Source organism: Canis lupus, chromosome 3 (assembly GCF_003254725.2).
Source record: "Canis lupus dingo isolate Sandy chromosome 3, ASM325472v2, whole genome shotgun sequence".
Classification (NCBI taxonomy): Eukaryota; Metazoa; Chordata; class Mammalia; order Carnivora; family Canidae; genus Canis; species Canis lupus.
In genome coordinates, this window is record NC_064245.1 from 55,866,162 (window position 1) to 55,892,810 (window position 26,649).

The 26,649-nt window shown below is 46.6% G+C and overlaps 1 protein-coding gene across 3 annotated transcripts in view; it reads left to right on the forward strand.

Moving 5' to 3' along the window:
- The window catches only part of EFL1 (elongation factor like GTPase 1), a 120,120-nt gene extending 93,723 nt beyond the window's left edge, over positions 1 to 26,397 (forward strand). For all 3 annotated transcript variants that reach the window (XM_025436920.3, XM_025436919.3, XM_049108514.1), the window contains 3 exons: positions 6,233 to 7,215; positions 18,388 to 18,572; positions 26,068 to 26,397. In XM_025436920.3, the coding sequence (XP_025292705.1) occupies positions 6,233 to 7,215; positions 18,388 to 18,572; positions 26,068 to 26,256 (1,357 nt within the window). In that variant the 3' untranslated portion in view covers positions 26,257 to 26,397. The remainder of the gene's footprint in view (positions 1 to 6,232; positions 7,216 to 18,387; positions 18,573 to 26,067) is intronic.
- The last annotated feature ends 252 nt before the right edge of the window (positions 26,398 to 26,649 follow it).

The following is a 26,649-nucleotide window of genomic DNA, read 5'->3' on the forward strand; positions in this document are numbered from 1 at the left end:
ATAAGTTAGACTTACATTGAATGAGGCTAACAAAAGCAAAAACATATCTACTTTTCAAAAAATATATACTGTTTTAATAAGATACTTGATAAATTCTGAATTGTTTATTATCTTCTTCTCCTAAAAATTCGTTTCTGAAAGTGAGGACACCAACCCCCTTCAAAAGAAAACACAAATAATCTCTGTGTGGCCCCTGGTGTGACAGAGAAATAATGCTCAAGTTCATTGTTTACTGCCCCTTGTCAAAGAGGAGACCAGGAGCCCAAGTAGGGAGGGATAGTTAGCAGGGAAGACTAAGCATTGGAGAGGATAATGGATGGATCCTCCAGGACCCTGTGAGGCAGAGTTCTGTTACGTGCCCCATGGGGACCCCGAGTAACTGCGTCAGCTGGTATTGACTACAGGTCACTGTATCTTTAAGTCCCTCGTGGCGTGTCGGAGTTTAGGGCACCTTGATGAATCAGGTGCTAGGTGCTAGCTTGTCCCAGGCCAAGAAACAGAAGAGAATATTATAAGCAGTATTATGCCAATAAATTTTAAAGGAAATGGACCAAGTCCTAGAAAAATCTGACCCATGAAAAAATAGAAAGCCTGATAGTCCTATAACTATCAAAAGAATTCAAAGTTGGAATTACATTAAACATATCAGTCAAGGGGCACCTGAGTGGTTCAGTCAGTTAAGCGTCTGCCTTTGGCTCAATCATAATCTCAGGGTCCTGGCGTCGAGCCTCCAGTGGGGCTCCCTGTTCAGTCAAGAGACTGCTTCTCCCTCTGCCCCTCCCTCTGCTTATGCTCTCTCCTTCCCTCTCTCTCCCTCTGTCTCTCAAATAAATAAACCAAATCTTTATTTAAAAAAATATACCAATGAATGTGTCTTTACCAGATTAACAGAAAAAAGAGAGAAATCATCTCAGTGGACAAAGGAAAAACATTTTTTTTTTAAGGAAAAACATTTAATAAAGTTCAGCATTCATGCATGATCAAAACTCATAGCAAACTAGGAATAGAAGGGAATTTCCTTAAACTGATAAAGAGTATCTTCAGAATAACTATAGCAAACATGTACTTACTGGATGAAATTTTTGAAAGCTTTCTTTTGTGATCAGAAATAAGACAAGGGTACCTCCTTTTACAAGTTCTGTTTAGCATTATATTATCCGTCTTGGGCAGCATTATAAAGAATAAAAAATGAAGGGTATGGGAATTGAAAGAGAAAAATTAAAACCATTACTGTTTGTACATGATATTATCGTGTACTAATAATCCAGAAGAATCTACAGAAACTGTTAGGATTAGAAAGTAAATACAGCAGAGTTGCTCTATTCAAGATTAATATGCAAAATCTATTGCATTTCTATATACCATTAGTAAACAGAAAATGAAAATTATTTTAAGGTTACTATTTATAGTAACAAAACTATTAAATACCCAGGAATAAAATGTACTCATATATAGGCCCTCTGTGCAAAACTTATAAAGCACGAAAGAAAGTATCTTTATGGCTTTAAAAAGTTAATATTATAATGATATCAGCTTTCCCCAAACTGATTATATATTCATAGCAGTCCCAATCAAAATCCTGCTAACTGCATGTGTTTGCAGAGCTTGGCAAGTTGATTCTGAAGTTTGTGTGGAGATACAAAGGGCCAGTAATGACCAAAACCCTTAAAAAAAGTATAACAAGGTGCAAGTTCTTACTGCACTCACTGGAAATCAAAACTTATTTTAAAGCTACAGAAGTAGGCTCTGTGCTGTTGACACAAGGATAGATGGATGGGTGGGTAGACTCTCACAGAGCATAGAAATGAGGGGTACAGCGGAACAGTGGGAAGGCTGCAGATGGGGCTGGCAGCTCAGGCCTCTGAACTCCTGACATCCTGAACTCAGACATTTATTCCAGGTATATAGTAGTGTGGAAGGCAAAATCATAAAGTACCTAGAATATGGGAAAATATCTTCGAGGCCTCAGGATAGAGCAAAGCTTCTTAAATATAGTGTTAAATGCATAAATGACAAAGTGAAGTTTAATCATCAGAAGATACTATGAAGAGTAAGAAGGTAAGCCACAGGGTTGGAGAGCACATTTGTAATACGTGCAATAAACAAAGGACTTAAAGTCCCAATGTATAAAGAATTCCAAGAGAGGAATTCATTCAAGAGGCAACAATCCCTAGAAATTGGAACAAAGACTTGAACAGGTGCTTTACATAACAGAAGTCTACAGACCAATAAATACATGAAAAGATACATGAAATGAAACAAAATTAAAACCAAAGTGAGATACCTCATACCCACCAGAGTGGTTGAAATTTAAAAGTGACAGTATCAGATGGTGGCAGAGATAGGCAGTAGGAATTCACTTACATAACTAGTGGGAATGTGAATTGGTATAACTACTTTGGAATACAATTCCATACTATGTACTCAGATAGGATGTAGGTATTTCCTGTGGCTTGGCAAACCTACTCCTGTTTCTAGTCTAAGGATACTTAACACAAAGTTTGACAAACGTGCATAATGAATATTCATAGCAACAAACATTTTAATAGCCCAAGACTGAAAACAACTCAAACAGCACAGTGGGTAAATAAATTTTGATATTTTCTTACCATGAAATTCTGTAATCTCAGTGAACAAGCTAACAAGCAAACATGGAGAAATCTCACAACATAATCCTGAGCCAAAGAACCCAACTGAAAAAACAAAATTCAATTCTGTTTATACATATAGCACAAGAAAGCAGAGCAGATTGAACTAAAGTATGGGGGTTCCAGGTTCACGTGATAAAAAGAATTTTAAAGAAAGGACGACAGTAGAACTCAGGATGGACTTGGAGGAAATTCTGACAGGTCCTGACAGCGAATAGTCTTGACTTGAGTGGTTGTTTACGTGGGTCAGTCACAAGTTGTTTACATGTCGTCAGTCACAGATCAGTAGATGTTTGTTTGGTCACCTGTCCTATAGGACTATAGAATTTTAGAGTATTTTAGCCCTCATGGGACAGAACCTGCCTTCTAATACATAAGCTTCCTTTTCAGCTCACACACATTTTCAGGAATATATTATGCGCAGGAGCGGGAGGTAGGGGACAGTCTGTCTTGTCCAGGCCAGAGAAACTGTCAGTGTTCTCAGTGTCCAGAGCTCAAGGAAGTACCGGTCAGAGACCACAAGACCTCCAGGTGGTGGTGGTCAGGGTGACAGGAAACTGCAGGAAGTTACTGGGGTGTCTGAGCCTGCTGCATCTTCTTTGAAGTAATGGTGGCTCTGCATTCCCGGGATTTGAAGAGCCTTTGATCCCAAGGGGCTTTGCAGGTGTGACCATCCTGTGCACAGTCCCACTTCCATGGCGTGGTTTTCATCAATCTCATAAATGATTCCTGTAGAGACTTCCTGGGACCCTCCGAAACTTGAAGGCTAGTCTGACACACAGCACCTCACAACACGAGGAAAAGGGGGTGATGTCATAGATGTGGCACTCATTATCTTAGTAGCTGTGCAGTGATTTTCTGGAATGTTCTAAAAACATGAGTGTTTTTTCTCAAAATAATGATAATTTAAAAAATATTTTCCTATTTCTGAGATTGCTAAATGCTTTCCTTTTTTAAAAAAATCAGAAAAGGGTATTAAAATTTTATTGAATGCTAAGCATTTTTACAGATGGTTACATAGATTGATTACTTTATTTGACATTTTTAATATGCTATATTATTTTAACAGATCTCTTAATACAAATAAATTTTTATACCCTGTGATAAAAGCTACTTAGTGTTGTGGTGAAGTATTCCTTTGATGTGCTATTTAACTTTCAGTGTAGTATAACTGGAAAAAGAATGGATTCTGGGGTCAGACCTAAATTTGGGTCCTTGGTCCTCTACTGACTAGCTCTGGGACTTTGGGGGTGTGGCTTAATGTTTCTTACTTCTGTAGAAAATGAGGATAATACTAAAGATATAATACATGTAAAACATTTAGCACAGTGCCTCATACATAGTAAATGACTATTTAAAAAAAAACACATATATCCTTTTTTCTCACCGTTATTTTAGACTTTATATTTGAATTCTTAAGATTGAACTGCAGGTTTGTCTGTGTAGTTCAAATATTAAAGTATATTTTATTATTTTCTTAACACATGAAAATGTATGGGGCATGTCCTGGTGTACATAGAGGGCACCAAATGCATGTTGATGATGACTTCAGCTATAATTTTTATATTAGCCACAATACCTTGAATAAAGTAGTACTTTTGAGTTTTTTATTTTAATTCCAGTGTAACTAATATACAGTGGGTTTATTTTAAAAGATTTTATTTATTCATTCACGAGAGACACAGAGGGAGAGGCAGAGACATAGGCAGAGGGAGAAGCAGACTCCCTGTAGGGAGCCGGATATGGGACTTGATCCCTGGACCCCAGGATCATGACCTGAACCAAAGGCAGATGCTCAACCACTGAGCTACCCAGGGGCCCCCTAATATATAGTGTTATATTATTCAGGTGTATAATATAGTAGTTCGGTTCCATACATTACCCAGTACTCATTGTAAGTGTACTCTTAATCCCCATCACCTATTTCACAAAGCATATATTTTTCTTATTTTTTTCATTTTTCGTTTTTTTTTTTTTTTTTTTTTTTTTTTTTTTTTTTTTTAGAGATAGAGGGAGAGGCAGAGAGAAAGTCCCAAGCAGGCTCCATGCTCAGTGCCAAGCCCAGCACAGGGCTCAGTCTCACAACCCTGAGATCATGACCTGAGCCAAAATTTAGAGTCGGCTGCTTAAGTGACTGAGCCACCTCGGTGCCCCTCACAAAGTATATTTTAAATTAATGCAAAGTCAAGAAAACATCCCTTACATATTCTGTAACAGTAAGAACAGTGAATCATAACAGCATTGAAATAAGCTAATCCTTGAAGGTGAACACATTCCCTGGCAAAACCAAAACCTTTCTTGAAAATAATGTTTTTTTACATTATTTTCTTCCACACTTTATGGTATATTCAGGTTCCATATTCTGAAATCAGTTAGGTTCAATTTTTACCAATTTTGATAACATGCTGTTTTTAGAAAACCATCCATTTATTGAGTTTTCAAATTTAATCAAAAAGAATAAAATCAGATAAACCAAATACCTGCCTAGATCCACAGAATGTGGATAAACTTTTATGTTTAGTGTTTAGTTTTCTTACTGAATAAGAAATGTTCAATATTCTTATTGAATAACATTTCCCAGAGAAAAGCATTGTTCTGCAATCCCAAAATTTCATATAACATGTATATGTGAGCACATACATGTTTGTATGTCCATTGATCTGTATATCCATCCATCCACTGCCAGTGGCAGACATAGAGCAGACCAGAGCCTTGATGTTACCTGAGAGTGAACTAGATAGAAAAGAAGAGAAAAATTGCATGGTTCTTTGTCATCACATTCAATCCACACCAATTTCTCTGAATCCCCTCTCTGCAAATTCATGATTCATTTGGAAAAAAATGCAGCATGAAACTAAACCTCATGACATGTGGAAAAGGGGCTTTCTGAACATGGTACCAGACTACGGTCCAAGACCCGCGCTGGCCAATACAGTAGCCACAGGCTACGTGGGGCTATTTCAGATTAAAGTTAAGTAGAATTAAAACTTCGGTTCCTCAGTCACATCAGCCACATATCACATGCTCAGTAGCTACGTGTGGCTATTTAAATTTAATTAAATAAAGCCTCATCTCCCCAGTTGCACACTCCTGCATCATGCTAGCCTTGCCATGAGCCTCACTATCAAAGCCAGATATGTTGCCGGCACTTGACAAGGTGTCCTTAAGTTCTGATATTCTTTGTTCAGAGTTATAATCATGGAGCTTTTCTTCTCCAGGTTCTTAAATTGGCAAATATTATTTTAAAGAATTCATATGTCAGATCTTACTAAAATATTTATTTTCCACTCAAAACATCTTTTTCTAAATAGATGGCTTATTTATTTTGAGTGAACAAAGCAGTGACATTCTTATATATGCACAGAACTCCCTGAAGATATGTCCCCATTAGAGGGAGTCCTTTCAATCCAAAATGAAAGCGGATTTTGAATTCTGATATGATGTACAGTACCGATCTTTCCTAGTAAATCACTTCTGTGTTTCTGTGTTTTTGCAGACTCTCCATTTTGTGATATTTCTACATGGGATTTTTGATGCCATTTTTTATTATATAACCTTGCTATTTCTTTTGAATTTGTCTGTAGGTTTGCTAGGATTCAAATCAGTGTATCTGAACCCATTATTCCATTCAGAGAAACAATCACCAAACCCCCAAAAGTTGACATGGTCAATGAAGAAATAGGCAAACAACAAAAAGTTGCAGTTATCCACCAAACAAAAGAAGATCAGAGCAAAATCCCTGAAGGAATCCAAGTTGACTCTGACGGGCTCATCACCATAACAACCCCCAATAAGCTTGCCACACTCAGTGTTCGAGCCATGCCCCTTCCAGAAGAAGTCACACAGATCCTGGAAGAAAATAGTGATTTGATTCGTTCTATGGAGCAGTTGACATCCTCTTTGAATGAGGGCAGACATAATCAGATGATGCACCAGAAGACCCAAGAAAAAATGTGGGAATTCAAAGGGAGACTAGAGCAGCACCTAACAGGGAGGAAATGGAGGAACACTGTTGACCAGATCTGGTCATTTGGCCCAAGGAAATGCGGGCCCAACATATTAGTAAATAAGAGTGAAGACTTTCAGAACTCAGTATGGACAGGCCCAGCCATCAAAGCTTCAAAAGAGACCAGTAGATACCGAGATTTTGGCAATAGCATCGTGAGTGGTTTCCAGCTAGCAACCCTCTCTGGCCCCATGTGTGAGGAGCCTCTCATGGGTGTCTGTTTCGTTCTGGAAAAATGGGACCTAAGTAAATTTGAGGAACAAGGGGCGAGTGATAAACACAATCCAGAGCAAAGAGACTTGGTGCAGGAGGGACAGGGGGGAGGAGAAGCCTGTTCCAGCAAAGGTGAAAACCAGGGACTCCAAGATGGCAGCCTTGAGCCCATGGAGAAGAAGACTTCCCAGAGAGGAGAGTCTTCACTCACTGACTGCTACGGACCCTTCTCAGGACAGCTCATCGCCACCATGAAGGAAGCCTGTCGCTATGCCCTGCAGGTGAAACCTCAGCGTCTGATGGCAGCAATGTACACGTGTGACATCATGGCCACCGGTGATGTTCTTGGTAAGAAGGGGCGAGTATGGTGAGGTCTCTGAGATCAGAAAACTCAAATGCACTTAATATTTTTTTTACAGAAGCTACATCATCATCTAGTTTACTAAAAGACTAAGGTCTTTGAAAGCCAGGCATCTTAAATACTAAAATTGTGATGGGGTGGTTGGGGGAGGAAACTTGATTACCCAAGGTCTTTTCATTTGCGGCACATAGACTCTTTTCTGTCATGAGAGGTCTGGTAAATGAGCTGTAAACTGCCCAGAAACATCACCACCCAAACCTGTGCAGTATTTTCTTTCTCAAGTGAGTAACCGTATCAGTCTGGGTAGCCAGAGTCTTCCTGGAAATGGTCAAAGAGGTGGGTGACATTCTTACACACCTAACACAGAAGGGCTTCTATAAATTATGGGTCCCTGTGGAAGAAGAAAATTGTTGGGGGCTTTATTCACCACTAAGCATTACCTTAAATCCCACTCTGATTTTTCCTCTCTGGAAGAAGATCCTCTGGGATCCCTGGAGACACAAGCCTTGGCATTTAGGAGCTGTTCTGACTTTTGACAGCTGGTACTTCTTGCTAAGACTTACTGTCTTCATCTGTAAGAAGTACAATAATCATTCACTGGAGGTAGGAAAGATTAACAGGAGAACACAGATTTGGGTTTCGAGCTGTGCCTGGCACGCGGCAGCTCTCCTGTGGGCCTGGAAGGGTGATAGGGAGCTGAGCGCTGGTTGGGAGAGTGGACCAAATTACTAGGTTTCCTCTAGGTCTGCGGCCCTTTGAGTCACTTTGTGGTTATCCTACATTCTTTTTGGTAAAGTTCTTCTGCTGATTCATTCCTAAAAGCATCTATCTAAATTGTTAGGGCTTTTTTTCCCCAAAAGAAATGTATGCCTTTCTCCACAGCAGGGCTCTTATGATAGGGACTTAGCATCTGTAACAGTGTTTCAGAAACAGCTGGGTTACACAGTCACACGGATTTGGTGATGTGGGGCTGCTCAGAGCCCGTGTGTGCTGTGAATCACATCTGCGGGGGTGCCATGTAGTATACAATGTGCCTCGGCATTATTTGGGTCCAGTGTATCATTAGTAGCTGTGGAATCCATAGATTAGTTTGAGAAAACCAATCAAGGCCATTCCCAGATGTTATTCTCCATTTTCACCAAGAACTTTCTTAATTCATGAAGGCAGAGGTGGAGTTAGAATCAGGGACCCATGAAGGAGACCTGAGCTCCAACTTCTCTAACCCTGACAGATGCCACCTCAACTTGAATGCCTTTGTTGATGGGTGGCTCACAACCTGTTCCATGATGAGGCATCATCTTTCCTTTCTTGAGCAAAAGTCTTGTCTCCTGCTAGTTTCCAACCATGTGTGCCTCCTCCACACTGTGGCACGTTTGTTTTCTAGGTACGTCCTGGAGAAGACTCTCCAGAGCCTTCGGCTTGTTTTTTTGAGAAGATTTTCTGTGCCCTTTCGCTGTTCCATTGCCGTCTGTTGAGGCATACTTTACTTGCTCAGCATCCCTCTTAAAGCAGCCGTATGTGAACATAGCACCGCAGATACCATCTGACCGGCATGGAGCACAGACTTGCTCTCGCCTCCCCAATGTGACAGCACTCTCCTGATGACAGCGTTTAACAGTTGCATCCTGTCACTGACTCGTAGGGAGTCAAAATCAACCTCAACCTCGTTTCTTTTTAAAATAAGTTATATCTTCCCGCTTATTCTCCAGAAAGCAGAATCCAAATTTTGGTATTGACTAGGTCATAGAAAGTACATAGTCCCCACAGACAACTGTATTTAGTTATGAGTCAGCCAGATTTATACAATTCATTTTTCCCTTAGGTTTTATATAGATACACAATGCTTATAGGAAGGTTTTTACTGTTTGTTTGTTTTTAATGCCAAGACAAAGAAGTCCCAGCACCACAATCTTAACACAGATTCTTTTTTCATTTTTTTTCATGTGTCTTTTTTCATCTGCTGAGAACTGAAACTCTGTAAGCAGTGAACTGAATGTTTTGATGAAGTTAAGTTCCTTCATATCTATAGATTTCCCCTGATGATCAGCATACCAACCATATAAAAGAAGTAAGCGTAGGTTGATAAGCTATTGTGACACAGTCCATGATGTCCAGAGGCCTAACTCATGCTTGTATAAATATGCACAAATCTTTAATATTTTCTTAAAAATCTGCAGGGTTAGTTAGCATGTGGCTTCGTAGTCTGCAGCTTATACTGCAGGGGGTTTTCACCCCACTCCCCAGAGGTTCATTTGTTGGTAGATGCCTATCATCCATAGTTTCTCAGAAGGCCAAGTTCCTTCAGGAGCATGAGATCCAGAGACAGAATCCATGTACCTGCTCGTCAGCTTCTCTGCTGTCTTGAACGCGAGTGTTGTCTCTACGTGTGTGCCCCCCACTAAAGAGAGAGCAGGACACACAGATATGAGGAAGCCCTGCGTTCCGGCTCTTCTCTGTTGACACTGCACATGTTTCTCCTCACTGTGGGCCTGCCTCAGCCACTTTGAAGCTAACAGAGAAGACCCTTTGTGGTATCATTAGTTGGCACTGTGGTTTTGTCAGGATCGGCTTAACACTCTGGATGTGCTTCTATCACCTTTTCTTCTATCCACCGTGTGTGTCCTCTTAACGACAGTGAAAGTATCCCTTCCTTGACCCAAGGTTTATTTTGGAGCTACTGTTGTATTTGAGGGGTGGGGAGGATCTCTTCTCCTCTGTCTCTCACTGGGACTATTTGTGGTTGATATTTCAGACTCTTGTTACTCCTGAAAGGAATTTTATCTTGGAGTTTGTTATCCTAAAACTTGTCTTGTTCTGTTTCTTCTTGTATATGCGGTTGGGGAATCCTTCAAAAAGTCTGTGGTCCCCATACATCTGCGCCTGTCCTTCCTTCTCTTGCACTCCTACGATAGTGACAGGAGCACATATCTCTTCCTCAAGTTGCCGGCTCTCCTACGTTGTGTGTTTGGAGTAGCATTTGTCCTTCGCTTTCTGAGAAGACAGTTTTTCACATAACACGTGAAACCTGGATCAGCTGTTGGCATTTATCAGACTGAAACTCTGGGCAGACTGTCGAATCAGTGTGCCATGCCCGCTTCCCCTTTTCCTGTAGGAAATCACCACCAGGACCCTTCACAAGAGCAGACAGCCCTAGGACAGCCCCTTGAGATATCGCTGGGTTCCTGGCCTTTCTCTCCATCCTGGCGCTCTTCTTCACCTGGCCGTCAGGCTGCATTCTGGCACCTAGTGGGAGAGTTACACACACATCTCCATCCTCAGGGTTGTTTGCCCTCTTCTGTCTTAGGAGCAAAGTCAGTCTTTTCCTCCCCTCCACCTGGTACACCTTCCACTGCGCTGGCCTCTCTGCCCCCGGCAACACGGCTCCTGTGTGTGGGCTGGTCATTGCTCAGCCTCAGTCCCATCGTCCCTGGCTGGCCTACGTGGCTGCCACATCTCCGCCTCACAAAGAAACTATTTTGATTTGGTCTGGAATTATTCCCTCCTGAATTAGTGTGAAGCTGCTTAGAGGGGAGGGTCTCCTTTCAAGTTCATTTTCCCATGGCTTTGAGGGGCTCTTGGGTAATGATAGCCATGCTCTAGTACCCAGCAGTATCCCTGCCTGGATATTCAGAGATCTTCCAGACTTTGCTGACCGATGCTTTAATTCTCCAAGAATTGACACAAGAAGAGTAAAAAGACAAGTTCAGGTCTTTTTTATTTAACAAAGTCAGTGTCCTTAGTCTCTCTTAAAAATGTAGTTCCTTCTACACAGATTGTTAAAGTATAGAAGTCTTTCTTTAAATAGATAAAATTGCTTATGGTCAGATTGGGACATTCTGTGGAAAAATAGTCATTTCAGAATCACTTTACCTGGGGAATGATCCCAAGAAAATGGCCTTCTTTACTTATAAACTCTATTTTCTCAGAGGTATGGTTCTGTTCTCGTTCTTTACCCATGAAAATTGTCTTTGATCTTATTTTTTTAAGACTTTTAAAAAATTTTACTTAATTTCTTTTTTTTTTTGTAAATTTATTTTTTATTGGTGTTCAATTTGCCAACATATAGAATAACACCCAGTGCTCATCCCATCAAGTGCCCCCCTCAGTGCCCATCACCCAGTCACCCCACCCCCCGCCCACCTCCCCTTCTCCCACCCCTAGTTCGTTTCCCAGAGTTAGGAGTCTCTCATGTTCTGTCTCCCTTTCTGATATTTCCCCCTCATTTTTTCTCCTTTCCCCTTTATTCCCTGTCACTATTTTTTATATTCCCCAAATGAATGAGACTATGTAATGTTTGTCCTTCTCCGATTGACTTATTTCACTCCGCATAATACCCTCCAGTTCCATCCACGTCAAAGCAAATGGTGGGTATTTGTCGTTTCTAATGGCTGAGCAGAAATCTCACAGAGGAAGACATAGACATGGCCAACAAGCACATGAGAAAATGCTCCACTTAATTTATTTCTTTGAGAGAGAGAGAGAGTGGGCATGAGAGACAGAGTGAGGAGGAGAGAGAAAAATCTCAAGTGGACTCTGCACTGAGCAGGAATCCTGATGCAGTGCTCAATCCTATGACCCTGAGATCATGACCTGAGCCCCCAGAGTCAGCCGCTTAACTGACTGAGCCCCCCAGGCGTCTTTAACATTAACATTAGTGGAATTTGTTTGTGTTTTTAATTCCCACGTGGGTAGCAAGCTGTCTCTCTTTATATTCCTTCTTCTAACCTGGTAGCTTCTTTCATTCTTGGGTTCTCATTGTTTTTGTCTTTGGCAATAATTTCACGTATGAAAAATAACTTTTTCTGGTAGTTCTAGAGTTTTGTTTTTTTAGTTCTAGAGTTTTAATCACAGCAACAGCTATTGTAGTCCATCCTGTGTTTTCACCTATAGGGATAAATGCTCACATTGTGAGAACATGCATGCCTTAACATGTCAGAAACAGTCTTAATAAGTGTCACTGTTTACTTTTAAAAACCTTTCCTATTCCAAACTTGGAGTTCTTTCTACATTTCATCAGCATCTCATAATTCATTTCAACAAAAATGTACAGATATGTATGTATGCCTATGCTGTGTGAGATCCTGCTTTGAGAGATGAGTTGGGTGACAAAGCCTAACTGTAAAACAGGAAGTGCAACATGGTTGAATCCAGTGAATAAATATGGCCTTCCAGTGAAATTTTATGAGAAATTGGGATTAGGAAAATTCGAAACAGGGTAGACTTTTTGAAAGTGATAGTTCTTTGAAATGGGCTTTGATAGATGGAATAATTTTGAGTTGAGCAGCTAAGTGTGAAATTGGCTCTCTGTGTACCACAGACTAAAGACAGAGCCTACAGAAGACTGGTATCTACTTGGTAGATACCAAACTACTTACAGGAGCTTCTTTTCAGCATTCCCTCTAACCCTGGATGGCTGGTTGGTTGAAGCCAACTGTAAAACCTTGCATTTACCCATACTAACTGATGTCATGTTGAGTGTGTGTCCTTACCTAGTTACCCTGATTCTGTCCAAGTATCTCTTAGCCTTTCAGCATCCTGTCACCTTGGGATTTGATCCCCATGCCTTCTGAGCCTGTAAGCTGCTGGTGATCATCGTAAGGGCACGGAGCTGCAGTCAGAGCACTGGCGCGTCTTCCCAGGGTGGGGGCAACTGGTTGACATGCTTGTCCTATAAACTCGTGGCTGAATTCCTCTGTAGGCAAGCAAGCAGCCCACATTCCCCACAGTCCACAGCACCCTGCAGCGCTTGTTTGGTGGAAGCCCGTCTGCATCCTGTCAACCACATTTGCTGGATTTAGCAGCCTGGTTGCTCTGTAACAAAAGGGAAAGAGGTTAGTGTGACCTGATTTATTAGAGTGAGAAGTGCCCACCAATTTTGCCATCTATGTGTTTTAATTGAAGTTACACTGCAAGGGCTGCCAACAATAACAGAAACCACAAGATGAAGAAAAATCTTCCTCCTTGGAGATCAACATGTCGTTTTCCACTTTCTTTTACAATCTTCATCCATAATACTACATTTTGCGTGGCTCTAACCTTTTGGTAGCAGGAGTGTAATATTAGTTTTGCTTTTTGTATTTACTATTCATTTTATAAGCCCGCTTCCATGTGGCTACTCAGTATTCACAAAACTTCATTTTAACCTCTGCATAACATCCTATCAACTTGTTAGGCTATAATTTACTTCCCATCATCCCCAAATTGGAAATCTGCATTGTTTCCTGTTTGTTGACTGTAAGAGAAAACATTGCTGTGAACAGCTGCTTCCTTTCCTAAATACTGGAGGAAAAAAAAAAAAAATCATACCTTTAATTTCCAAACTTTCAGCTCGAATGATTGTAGAGTATACAGACCAGTCTTGCTGCCTATCACAGAAGAAAATATACATATAAGAACATATAATGAATGCGTTTAGAGCAGAGTAGGTTCAGTGAAGCCCAAGTGGTGAAGAGATGATTTTCCTTGTTGTAGGATCCCATGAAAGATGGTGGTTCTAGATGGGCTTTAACTCATGAAAAGGACGTGACCATGGAGTGGGAGTAGGTGCATTGTAGGTAGAGTGGGGAGTGGGAGGACCTCAGGTGGCTGTGGTAGTGAGTGCTCCAGCTGTGCTCTGTGCTGCAGGGCCTGGATTCCCTGGGGCTTGACGTCCTGGGTTGCTACAGGCCACAGAGGGCCCTGAATTCGGGCTGAGAAATTCGTGGTGTAGTCATTCAAAGACCAGCTGTGACCAGACTGTTGTCATCGACTAAGCTTTTTGTTGCTGTGGTTTCCCTGGTGGGTGCTTGCTCTTGGTGCCTTGCATGCGGTACAGCGGGGTACACCGTGGCCTTTGGCGCATGGACAGGGGTCTCCTGTATCGTGGAGCAGACGTCTGGTTGAAGGGGAGCCGGAGTCACCACAGAGGCCACACAATGGTGAGTCCTCCTGGGTAAGGCAGCCATCATGGCTCTGTGAGAGCAGAGCCAGGGTTACAGGGTCCAAGCACTGGACACACCTGTCATAAAAGCCAAGTATCTTTGGAAGGTTCTATTTATAGCTATTTTCCCCTGTTCAGTGATCCATCACTGTGCCCCAGTTTCAGGATTTAGTTTTAGTGGAATTAAAATTGAATGGCTCAAAATTACACGATTAATTACATTCAGCCTCCATCTCAGTTATTGATCTGAGCCCGCTGGCATGACCCCCAAGGAAGGGGCCTCTGCAGTGTCTGCCCCTTGTGGTCTCCACTCCAGTTCACTCATCAGATCACCATCTCTCCCCTGCCCCCACCCTGCGCCTCGCTGTTTCGTATCTGCTTCTGTAAATCACCTACAGCTTTTCCTGCAACAAGCTAGCTGAGTCAAGGTTACGAAGGTTTTCTCCCCTCCTGGGAATCGCAGGCAGCTACATAGGGCATCTAGGGGACAGACCCTTGTTGTGCTGTGTCAAAGCTTCCAGACCATACCCAGAGTGCTATGTTCAGGTCTGGGCTCCAAATGTTGAGAGCAGGATGAGAGAGTCACAGTGGTACAGATAGGAAAGGGTTGGGATGGAAAAGTTGGAGGTGTTCAGGGTGGAGAGAGAGCCAATTATCTTCCAGGAGCTTATAGGCTGGTCTCCCTGTGAGAGAAGCTGGGGCTAACAGAAACCAGAGGGGAGCAGGTTTGGGGCTGGAGAGTGGCCCATGGGGGAGGGTGGCCCTGATGGGCTGGGCCTTGTGGGAGGAGGTAAGCTGCAGAGTGGTGAGCAGAATCTCTGTGGCAGCTGGGGTGGATCACGGTGACCCTTCCGTTCCCCCTCTGACCTCTGTTCTGCTTCCCTACCGCAGATTGCTAGTCTGGATGACGGGTGGGGACTGTGTTTCATCCCGAGCATGCTGGCTTTGGAGGAGTTGGGGTGCACGTGGGGATGCCCTGGCAGTCACAGTCAGCGTGGGTGACCGCGGGGCCTAGCAAAGAACTGGTCTCAGCAGCTCAGGCACGGCCTCCCTAGCTTAACTCACACAAAAGATATGGATGGGCTCTCTGTGGGAAGTGTTCAGAGGAGCGATGGGAGCCTCGGCCAGTGGTCCTTGGGGCGTTGGTCCCTGGGTAGATGCTGCTGACAGTCAGAGGGCCAGGCTCTGAGGGTCGATGCTGATGCCAGAGAGAGCCGTCAGAGGTGTGGGCCAGCAGCTTCAGCCACGCAGAAATCATGAGAGGATGGGAAAGGACATTTGCCATCTGAAAGTGATGGTGGCGCGTCAGGGCAGCCATCGTTCTTCAGCCCAGGCTGCCGGTAGAACCCGGGTGTTGAAGAAGTGAAAATCTGAGCACTCGGGAAACAGAAGAAAGGGAGCAGTGCGGGAGCTGGCGGGAGAGAAGGGGAGGCCGAGCCTTTCAGCACGAACAGAATTGCAATTTGCTTGTTTTTCCATTAAATCTGGAGATGAGGAAGACCCCTTAGAGTTTTTAGGGGTTTTTATTCCTAAGGCCACCACTGCCTGACACAAGGGCCTCCTGCCTTTTGTTTCCTTGGTCTTTCCTGATCACCACCACCAGGGGGATCTGAGTCCTCAGAGTTCGCAGGCAGAAGGCTGGCTCTGCGTCCTCAGTTCCTAGGGACGCATAAGCAGCTCTAGGTGGGCGCGGGTGCACCGGGTCAGCCCCCCCCCCGGGCACCTAGGGAGGAAGGTGGGTGCGGGCGCACCAGGTCAGGCCCCCCCACACCCCGCACCTAGGGAGGAAGGTAGGTGCAGGAACACCGGGGCAGCTCCTCCCCCCCCGGCACCTAAGGAGGAAGGTGGGTGTGGGCACACCGGGGCAGCCCCCCTGGACACCTAGGGAGGAAAGTGGGCGCTGGCATACCGGGGCTGCCCCCCTGGGCACCTAGAGAGGAAAGTGGGCGCTGGCGCACCGGGGCAGACCCCCGGGCACTTAGGAAGTAAGGTGGGCGCTGGCGCACCGGGGCAAACCCCCGGGCATCTGGGGAGGAAGGTGGGCACGGTCGCACCAGGTCAGGCCCCCCACCCCGGCACCTAGGGAGGAAAGTGGGCACTGGCGCACTGGGGCAGACCCCCGGGCATCTAAGGAGGAAGGTGGGCACGGTCGCACCAGGTCAGGCCCCCCGCCCTGGCACCTAGGGAGAAAAGTGGACGCTGGCGCACCGGGGCAGACCCTCGGGCACCTAGGAAGTAAGGTGGGTGCTGGCGCACTGGGGCAAACCCCCGGGCATCTAGGGAGGAAGGTGGGCACAGGTGCACCGGGTCAGCCCCACAGGCACCTAGGGAGGAAGGTGGGCGCGGGCGCACCAAGTCAGCCCCCCTGGGCACCTGGGGAGGAAGGTGGTCATGGGCGCACCGGGTCAGCCCCCCAGGCACCTAGGGAGGAAGGTGGGCGCGGGCACACCGGGTCAGCTCCCCCTACCCCGGCACCTAAGGAGGAAGGTGGGCGTGGGCACACCGGGGCAGCCCCACTGGGCACCTAGGGAGGAAAGTGGGCACTGGCGCACCGGGGCAGCCCCCCAGGCACCTAGGGAGGAAGGTGGGCGCGGTCGTACCAGGTCAGGCCCCCCGCCCCGGCACCTAGGGAGGAAAGTGGGCGCTGGCGCACCGGGGCAGACCCCCGGGCATCTAGGGAGGAAGGTGGGCGCTGGCGCACCGGGGCAGCCCCCCCGGGCACCTAGGGAGGAAGGTGGGCACAGGTGCACCGGGTCAGCCCCACAGGCACCTAGGGAGGAAGGTGGGCGCGGGCGCACCAAGTCAGCCCCCCTGGGCACCTAGGGAGGAAGGTGGGCGTGGGCGCACCGGGTCAGCCCCCCGGGCACCTAGGGAGGAAGGTGGGCGTGGCACAGCGGGGCAGCCCCCCTGGGCACCTAGGGAGGAAAGTGGGCGCTGGTGCACTGGGGCAGCCCCCCTCCGGGCACCTAGGGAAGAAAGTGGGTGCTGGTGTACCGGGGCAGCCCCCCTGGGCATCTAGGAAGGAAATTGGGTGCTGGTGCACCGGGGCAGCCCCCCTGGGTACCTAGGGAGGAAAGTGGGTGCTGGCGCACTGGGGCAGCCCCCCTGGGCACCTAGGGAGGAAAGTGGGCATGGGCGCACCAGGTCAGTACCCCCCCCAGCACCTAGGGAGGAAGGTGGGTGTGGGCACACCGGGGCAGCCCCCCCCCCCCGGCACCTAAGGAGGAAGGTGGGCACGGGCGCACCGGGTCACCCCCTGGCACCTAGGGAGGAAGGTGGGCACGGGCACACTGGGGCAGTCCCCCGGGCACCTAGGAAACATCAGGGACCCTGCCAGTGCTCAGAGAAGATTTCTGCTCTGCTCAGCTGCAACGCTGTAAACTTTTAAGGACGGATCAGTTATGCAATGAAAACTTCCTAAGTGGCAGGTGAAAGAGGAGGCTTTAATGAGAGTATCTGCTGGCCCCAGCTGGTGCCTTACAGCTGTGTGTGAGTCTGTCTCTCTTCTTAGCGTCTGTCCTGCTTACCAGTTGATAGGAGACTTCGCACCTGGAGGCACCGCTACCGAGCCGCCCAGGGAAGACTTCCCCCTCGCAGTGTCAGGCAGCCTCGGGCCTAAGGATGAAATGCGAGTATTAGCCAAGAGGATTTGGTGGTGTTCTTGTGATGTGGCAGGAGACGTTGTTATCAGACATTAAAGATGCCAGGGACTATCCGTTTTCAGGGGGAATAAAATCTTACGCCACTTACATATTAGCGGTTCTTAAAAATTTGAGCATCCAGTTGTCTCTGTGTGGTTTTGTTTCTGATATAAAAAATGTCACTTTGCCAGTTGCCCGCTTATGAGTCCCAAATAGCCTTATGCTATCACCATCCTATTAATGATGTCTCATAGTTATTAAAATAGTTTAATATTTACAAAGCCCAATCACACTCATCTCATGAGACTGCTCATGGGTGAAATTATATCAGAAGTTCCTCTGAAAGTCTCTTGCTTCTCATGCTGTGTTGGGATTGCCCTTTAGGTAGGATGATTTTGCTTTTTGTTACCTTTTGCCTCTAATTTTTTTGTAGCTTACTTTTAACTACTGAAAAAGTTTTCATGCTTTTGGAAACTTCAGTTATCAGGAACCAAGTTACACTCACTGGTGGATTGTTATGGGGGTGTGCGTAATCATGTCTTTGTGTGGCTCTAGATACATAACTGCTCAGTGAATTTAAAAGCTGTATGGCCTTGCAGGTCGTGTCTATGCCGTCTTGTCAAAGAGAGAAGGTCGAGTGCTTCAAGAAGAAATGAAAGAAGGGACAGACATGTTCATCATCAAGGCGGTGCTGCCCGTTGCTGAGAGCTTCGGCTTTGCGGATGAGATCAGGAAGCGGACGAGTGGCTTGGCCAGCCCGCAGCTGGTGTTCAGCCACTGGGAGGTAACAGCCCTGATCCCCTTCCCTCCTCCTTGGGGGCACATGTGCTTCCTGCACGTAACGCCAGAGAGTGGCAAACAGGACCTCCCACACCGGCTGGTTTTCCTGCAGCTCCGCCAATGGCCCTGGAGACGGCGCAGGGCTGCTTTTCATTCAGATCGAATGATCCTTAGGTCACAGGTGGCCTGTAATAAACACACACACATACGTGCATGCGCGCGCGCACACACACACACACACACACACTCATTTGTTCCTTTTACTGGATGTAAAATTTAAGCCACAACATTCAATTCTGTGTTTCCCTTCGAAGATAGATTTCAGATTTTTTTTTAAAGATTTTATTTATTTATTCATGAGAGACAGAGAGAGAGAGAATGGCAGAGACACAGGCAGAGGGAGAAGCAGGCTCCATGCAGAAAGCCTGATGTGGGACGCGATCCCGGAACTCCAGGATTACGCCCTAGGCCGAAGGCAGGCACCAAACCACTGAGTCACCCGAGGATCCCAGCTTTTAGATTTTTAAAGGAAAATCACAGACATTTTGAAAGTGAAACTCTCAGGAACTTATCTTCTGGGGGAAAAGTACTTGAAGTATTTAGGGGACAGTTGTGCTTCTTGCAAGGGACAGCTTTCAATTCCGATGCATCATGTAACCTTCATTCCGCCTTGTGAAGGCTCAGGGTCTCCACGGCTCTCACATGTACTGGGATGAAGGGGCTCATCAGAACACCCCACTGCCAGGGTAGGGAGAGGTGGGTGAGAGCAAACCTTACCTGAGATTAAAACTGGACGTGTTGATCCACGTTGCTGGGGAGAGAAGAGAAGATGGTGAGCAGGAGAGAAAGGTAATAATCCAAGGAGGGTAGGGAGGTCAGAGCAGCCTTCTGGAGGCATCTTTGAGCAGAGACCCACAGGTTGCTGAGACCAGAGGCGCGTGCTGCTGGGGGGAGTACAGAGTGCATGCCGGAAGCCTTGGAGAGGTCTCAAGACATGGCCTTGGGTCGGGAGTGGAATATTTTAATTACTGGCTGTAAGTCACTTTACAGGGAATAGAAAGAATGTCACAGTGTTCACTCTTCCCTGGGAGGGTCATTGTTATTGGAAGGAGCATTGGCTCTGCAGTGGGAGACTCTGGTTTTACATAGTGTCCTTCTGCTCCCTGGGGCAGACGGAACCTGCTCAGTGTATCTCTCCCTGACATCAGGCATGGTGAGTGCAGGGCCTGATGCCCGATGCTATGGGCCATCGCTGGCATGCGTGTGCTTGGCATCTGCTCCATGCTCAACTAGGCTTGTCTCGGCCACTCAGACCACCAGGCTCTTCTTCAGTGCTGCCCTGGCACAGCTCCCGGTTTCAGATCGGGGCTCAGCTGTTCCTTCTCTCACCTCCGTTAGCCAGATGGGTCCCATATCAATGCAGGTATTAAAGGCGAATGTAGGGATCCCTGGGTGGCACAGCGGTTTGGCGCCTGCCTTTGGCCCAGGGCGCGATCCTGGAGACCCCGGATCGAATCCCACATCGGGCTCCCGGTGCATGGAGCCTGCTTCTCCCTCTGCCTGTGTCTCTGCCTCTCTCTCTCTCTCTCTGTGTGTGACTATCATAAATAAATAAAAATTATTAAAAAAAAAAATAAAGGCGAATGTAGTAAGTGAGGGAGAACCTCCTCTTTAAAATGAATTTTATAGTCAGGTAACTCAGCATAGTAAAGAAAGGTGACTCTTGAGAACCACGGACCTGGACAGGGCCAGTTGTACTTGGTCAGTTCGTGTCACTTGAAGTGATAACTGAAGATGCTAATCCAGAGCTCACACCTGAGTCTGCCTCTCCAGAGAGAAAGTCATTCTTATAGCTTGATAGAACTACGGTTAAGGTTCTAATATAGGTTCCTTTCTTATGTCAGCACAGTCTCCATTTTAGCAGGGATTTGCTATGAAACTTTTCTTGCATTGTGTATTTTGTCTAGAAATGAGGTTTTGGTGGTTTTACTGGTTTATATCTGAATAGATGTCATTGCTATATTTCGTTATGTGGAAAACAGGTGCTCCAAAACATTTAACTGACTGGTTAACTTCTGAATTTAAACAGGTAGTAATTTCCCACTTACCCAAACTTTTACCCTTTCAGTTTGGGTTTTTGGCACTCAACTTTATGTAAGAACACAGAGCAGTGAGAAATAGGAGGAGTGGATTTATCCAAGCAGCTAGTGAGGAACTCCGTCTGTGGTGTCAATCAGAGTGATGCTCTCCGTGAAACACATCTCGACAGCCCTCTCCTGTGTTTTTTGGGGGGACCAGAGCTGTGATTATGGGGCAGTGCAGCCAAATGATATGTAGAACCACAGCGAGATTTATCCCACTTCAAAGCAATGACCTTGAGAGGCAAAGCACTTTCTTCATTGGTGCTGCCATGGCTGAAAACAGCCTCCAGAACTTGCAGCTCATGCTTCTGATATCTTTGAGATGACAATTCATCCGTTTCAGGAAGATAGCCTCAATCCACACTACTGACGGGACCGGGGTAGAGTATGCTTGATCAGCACAGAGAGTGTAGTTAGTGATGCCCAGCATTCCCTGCATGTAAGATCCAAAGAAGGTATTCACAGCAGTTGTAATGTTATCAATATTGGAAGAGTTAGATGTGTGAATTTATATATTCTATTGTTTGTTAGAAATACATCATCGCTGTATAGTCAGATTTAAACCGGAAAGTGGGTTTATAAAATGCATTTTAAAAAATCTGTCATGTTTTCATGGTTTCTTAATTGGCAAATAAGCGGCAGGTAAGGCTGTTCGTTCAAAAGGGTCTCAGAGTAGAGTGGCTCAGCTAAGGCAGAGCTGCTCTTTTGCATCTAGGGCAGCAGCTTGGGGTGGTGGGGGCTCACTGGGAGGGGCTTAGGCTCCTCTGGTTTGCTGGGCTCCTGCTGATGGTCCAGAGTGGCCATTCTGCCTCCCACCATACCCCTGCATCCCTGCATTCCAGCCAGTAAGAGGGGGGCTTGCGCCTTCCCTGCAGGGACACGGTGGGATTTCATACAAGTCCCATTGCCCACAGCCATTCATACGGACACATCTGATAATGCCCACCTAACAAGGAGGCTGGGAAATGTTGTCTTTGACTAGGTCAGGAGACAGCAAACTGTGCACCCGTGACCTGTTTTGGTTAATAAAATTCACTGGAGTATAGCTGTATCAATTTACATATTTTCTGTGGTGGCTTTCCAGCAGAGCTGAGTACTTGCAACAGAGACCGTGTGGCCTGCGGTCTAAAATATTGACTGTCTGGCTCTTCCCAGAAGAAGTGTGCCCCCTCATCCTGATCCTAAGTATGCCCACCTGAAATACCTATTAGCCAAGAAACTGGGGAGGATGGGTGCTTAGGGGCAGCCATGTAACAACAGCAAGTTTATACCAAGTAGGCAGTTTTTGTTAATGTGAAAACCATGATGGTTTTTTCAGTCTCCATTCTCTCTCAATTAAAAAGAGGCCAGGCATCTTACATACTTAATAATAGTGGTTTGGTTTTTTTTAATATTGGTTTCTGGCTTCCTTAGTTTGTTATTAAAAATCAGTCTCCTGACAACTTTAAAGAGAACAGAGTCAAGAATTTGGTGCTGTCCCGTGTCATCCCCCGGCCACCTGTCCTGGTCCTATTCCCAAAAGCTTCGCATCTTTGAAAGTCTTGAAAACGATGTTATAATTAAATGCCATTGATCTGATAGTTTCTGGCTGTCTTGGTTTTTCCCCCATAGCTAGGTTTAGAAATAACGCTGTTGTTGAGATCTGGCTTCTCACTCCAAGGCACTTTCTTTCATTTGTGTTCTATCACACCATATAATTTACAATCAAGAGCTTTTGAGAGAAAGTGCTTCAAAAAATAGAGGAGATAAGATTACAGGCATTTTCCACGAGGAAACCTTTGAAGTCAGCAATCCCATAATTTCTCTTTCTATGTTTGGCCCCTTCTATGAAAAAGGAAGAAAAGGAGCTAATAACAGGCACAGAAAGAAAAATATCCCCAGCCAGTGCCGGGGTGCATTTGTGTTAGCACAGGCTCGGGATTGGCTGTGTGACGCTGAGCCCACCCTGGGGGCAGGCCCGGGCTCCCCTGCCTTGAGGAGCACAGTTAGGATCACGGGAGCGCCCGACGGGGTTATCTTGGACTCGGTGTTTCCCACCTGCTGGCCCTAATCCTGGTGGCAGTTGGGTATAGGACGGACATGGGGCTCCCCAGACTCTTTCCTTCTGAGCTCTTTTCCTCTTTTCCTCTCTTCTCTTCTTTTTTTTCTTTTCTTTCTTTCTTTCTCTTTCTCTTTCTCTTTCTCTTTTTCTTTTTCTTTTTTTAAATACCCAGGACAACAGCAAACACTTGGGTGCCTCCCTTTCCATGAACTAGTAAATGCCATTCCCTTCAGCCTGTGGGGTTGCAAAAAAAAACATTCTCCCCTTGGGCCGATGAATTCTGGCTGAGCCAGTTAGCAAACAGCATCTTTTCTTCCAAACTGATGCCTCAAGGATGCTGTTCATTTTGGCATAGCAAGTGTGGGCGCCTGAGCTCCTGGGGACAGTTGGATGGGAGCACCTGCCTGCAGAGGAACAGGGAGGGTGGTAGGGAACACCTGCCCTGGGGAGGAGCAGGGAGTGTAGGCGCCTGAGCCCCCAGAGAGAGGGTGGTAGGGAGTACCTGCCCTGGGGAGGAGCAGGGAGTGTAGGCGCCTGAGCCCCTGGGGAGGGTGGTAGGGAGTACCTGCCCTGGGGAGGAGCAGGGAGTGTAGGCGCCTGAGCCCCTGAGGAGGGTGGTAGGGAGTACCTGCCCTGGGGAGGAGCAGGGAATGTGGGTGCCTCAGCCCCCAGGGAGTGTGGTAGGAAGCAGGTCCCCAGAGGAGGCCTCCAGCAGATGAAGGTGAGTGCAGAAGGTGGGCTTGGAGTCTTGGCCAACAAACTGAGCAAACCTTGGAAGTCTATGCCCAAGGCCCACACAAAATGAGATCTTTTGAAACTCCTGGTCTTAATTTTTGAATCAAGGACTCTGGTTTGTCTTAAATTGGCTAGTCCAAGTCTGGTATCTCTCAACTAGTAGCTCATTTCTTGCTGTTCATAAAATTTGTCACTTTTGTAGCAGAATCAACAACTTATTTGCCACTGTCCCTCAGACTTACTAAGAACACATAGCTTCTTTATCATCTGTGGTGGGTTTATTGTCCCGCTGGAAAGGGGAGGGTAATCAGCTTAAAATTAGTCTCCTGCAGTATAGACAGTCCTGTGGATGGCTGCCCAGGTGCCCAGGTGATGGTTCCATTTCCCGGGGGCCTCCTCATACCCCTGCAAGGCGGGGGGCTCCGATCCCAGTGCCCTCTGTGCTCCCCATCTCTGCTAGCATGGTGGCCCAGCCAGCTTCAGGTGTCCCCCCTTCTGACCATGTCCCTCCTGCCGCAAGCCAGTCACCAGTGTGTTTGTCTCTCCCTCTCCTGTTTGCAGCAGTAGCTGTCCTCCTGTGTGAGAAGAGGAAGCTCCTTGTGGGCTTGGGTTTCCCTGAGGACTAATGACAGGCTTTCCAGGGCTTGTTGGCCATTTGCATGTCTTTTTTGCAGAAAGGTCTTCTCAAGTCTTACCCATGTTTTATTGGGCTGTGTGTCTACTTTGCTGAGTTCGTTACAGAATCTGATTGTCAAGTCCATCTTTTCACTTACTCCCTTGAGCAGTTTGCTATGGAGTTTCTTTCTTATTCGTAGCCCAAATTCTTTATTTCTAGGATTTCCAGTTCTTTTTTCTGACTGCCTAACGTTTTATGGATGCCATGGCCCCACACACCCTTTATTTCTTAGAGGACTTTTAAATGAACCTATAATTTCCAGGCCCTCTGTTGTTATGTCTTACTTGATTGTGAATTCTCCCTTTGTTGAGCGTGGTTCCTGCTCTCATGTGCGGGGTTACCTGCCCAGTAATCCGCTGACCTCAGTGAGAGTTTCCTTCCCCATGGACTGTGTCATGGCGTGGCAGGGCGTGTCCGAGTCGCCTGTCCCTCTGTCCTCCCAAGAGCCACAGCTCTGGCTCAGTGCCGCCACCAGGGTGGGCAGCACAGGATGAGGGACATAGGCCCTTGGTCATTCCAGCTCCAGAGAAGGAGTGGCCCGTGCCCCTGGGGGCCGGGCTGTGTGGCAGGGCCCATCCAAAGTGGGGAGGGGATGGGGCCTTTGCCTCCCTCTACTGGGGGCTCCCATCTCTCCCTCCAAGACATCTCCCTCTCCTGGGCCACAGACACCCCCCTTTCTTGTGCTCAAGAGCAACTATTTTAAAATACATTTTTCTTTCACATCTGTTTTAAATTGAAAAGTGTCAGGATTTGAGGCCACTTAATAAATACCATCCCTTTGTTCACCCAATTGAGAAACGGGAGAAAACACACATAAGAAGAAGGCACGTAGGGGCAGACTCTCACCTTCATTACTGATGAAGCTGACCTTGGAGGATGCAATCCTGACCGCGGGCAGTACTGCGCAGCCGGTCCTGAGTTCCAGAATGACACCAGCTGGCCTGGCGGGGCCCCTGCCGCAGGGGCAGGGAGGGGGCAGTGAGGCTGCTGCAAGTCGTGCAAGGGACAGGCAGGCTGTGTGCTTCCTGGGTGCAGCCTCTGGAGGAAGGGGAGGCCATGCTCTTCAGGTCTGTTTTCCTCCTCTCACGTTCACCATCATAGTCTGAGGTGAGGAGGCAGAGAGAGGCCGTGAGTGTTGGGCTCGTGGATCTTTCTCTGCCTGAATGAAACCGTCAGGAGTCGGAACCACCCCCACTTTCTGTCATGTCCTGGGTTATTACCACCTCCATGGACATCGTGACCTGGCTGGTCATCACAGAGCCACAGAGCCCCTCGGCCCTTCCCCACTGCCATCCCTGGGCCCTGCTTGGCCCTCTCCTCCCCTCCCCGCCCCCTGACCCTGGCAGTAGCCTCAGAGAGAAAGCATCCCTGGCGTGCCTGCCCCTGGCCTTGTCTTCCTCACGGGCCCAGTGGGAACAGGCATGGGTCCAGACAGAAGAGGGAAGGAGGTGCCTCTGTCTGCGTCTCATCCAGGCAAACACGGGCCAACCCTCCAGTCCAGCTCAGCGGGCACGCCACTGGGTTTTGGAGCCAAAGGCTCAGAGTCATCAAGAATGGGCTTATGTGTGTTGGTCTCTGCTGGGGACAAAGGCAAAATTGATGAAGAGACACCAGTACCCAGATAATATCCTAGTGAAAGGGATTTTTTATTACATTATTCAAAATTAAGAGTTTCCCTCGTTCCTTAGTGTCACATGCAGGCTCTGGGGTGTGGACGTTACCAGTTATGTTCATCCCACTCCTTTCATTGTCCACATTGGTTTATTACCATTTCTGGCAAGCTTCCCTGCTCCCCTGCTCGTTGCTTAACTGTCCTTCAGCTAAGACTGTACGAATTTTGAAGGGCTGTTTGGCATGAAAGTATATTTGCCTGATCAAGCACATTCTGTCACCTTCTTTTTACAAGATCATTCCCAGCGACCCCTTCTGGGTGCCAACCACCGAGGAAGAATACTTGCACTTTGGGGAAAAGGCTGATTCTGAGAACCAGGCCCGGAAGTACATGAACGCCGTGCGCAAACGGAAGGGTCTTTACGTGGAAGAGAAGATCGTGGAGCACGCAGAAAAGCAGAGAACCCTCAGCAAAAATAAGTAGCTACTCTACTGACAAGTTCTCTTCTTTATAGTAAATGTAAAAGCATCACCCAGGGTTTGATCCTGGAAACACTTCTTTATGCTGCATTCTCTCTGTGTGTCCACTTTCAATAAAGTTGGTCCTTATGAATATTTTAAAGAAGGTGTTAGAGAACATGTATCCGAAGCGTTCTCTTGATTGATTCTGGTAAGAGGGGAAAGGTTAAATAAACGATGCAGTGGTGGCGTGTGCCCACCCTGTGTGTAACCCCTGGCAGTGAGGCATGTGCTTTGTCGGGGCCTGATGCACAGACCCCTGGCCAGACAGTGACCCCACACTGGGCAGCCACGCCTCCACCGCATCACACCTCTGCTGGGGTTCTCCACCTAAATGTGGCTCATGTTTAATTCCCGC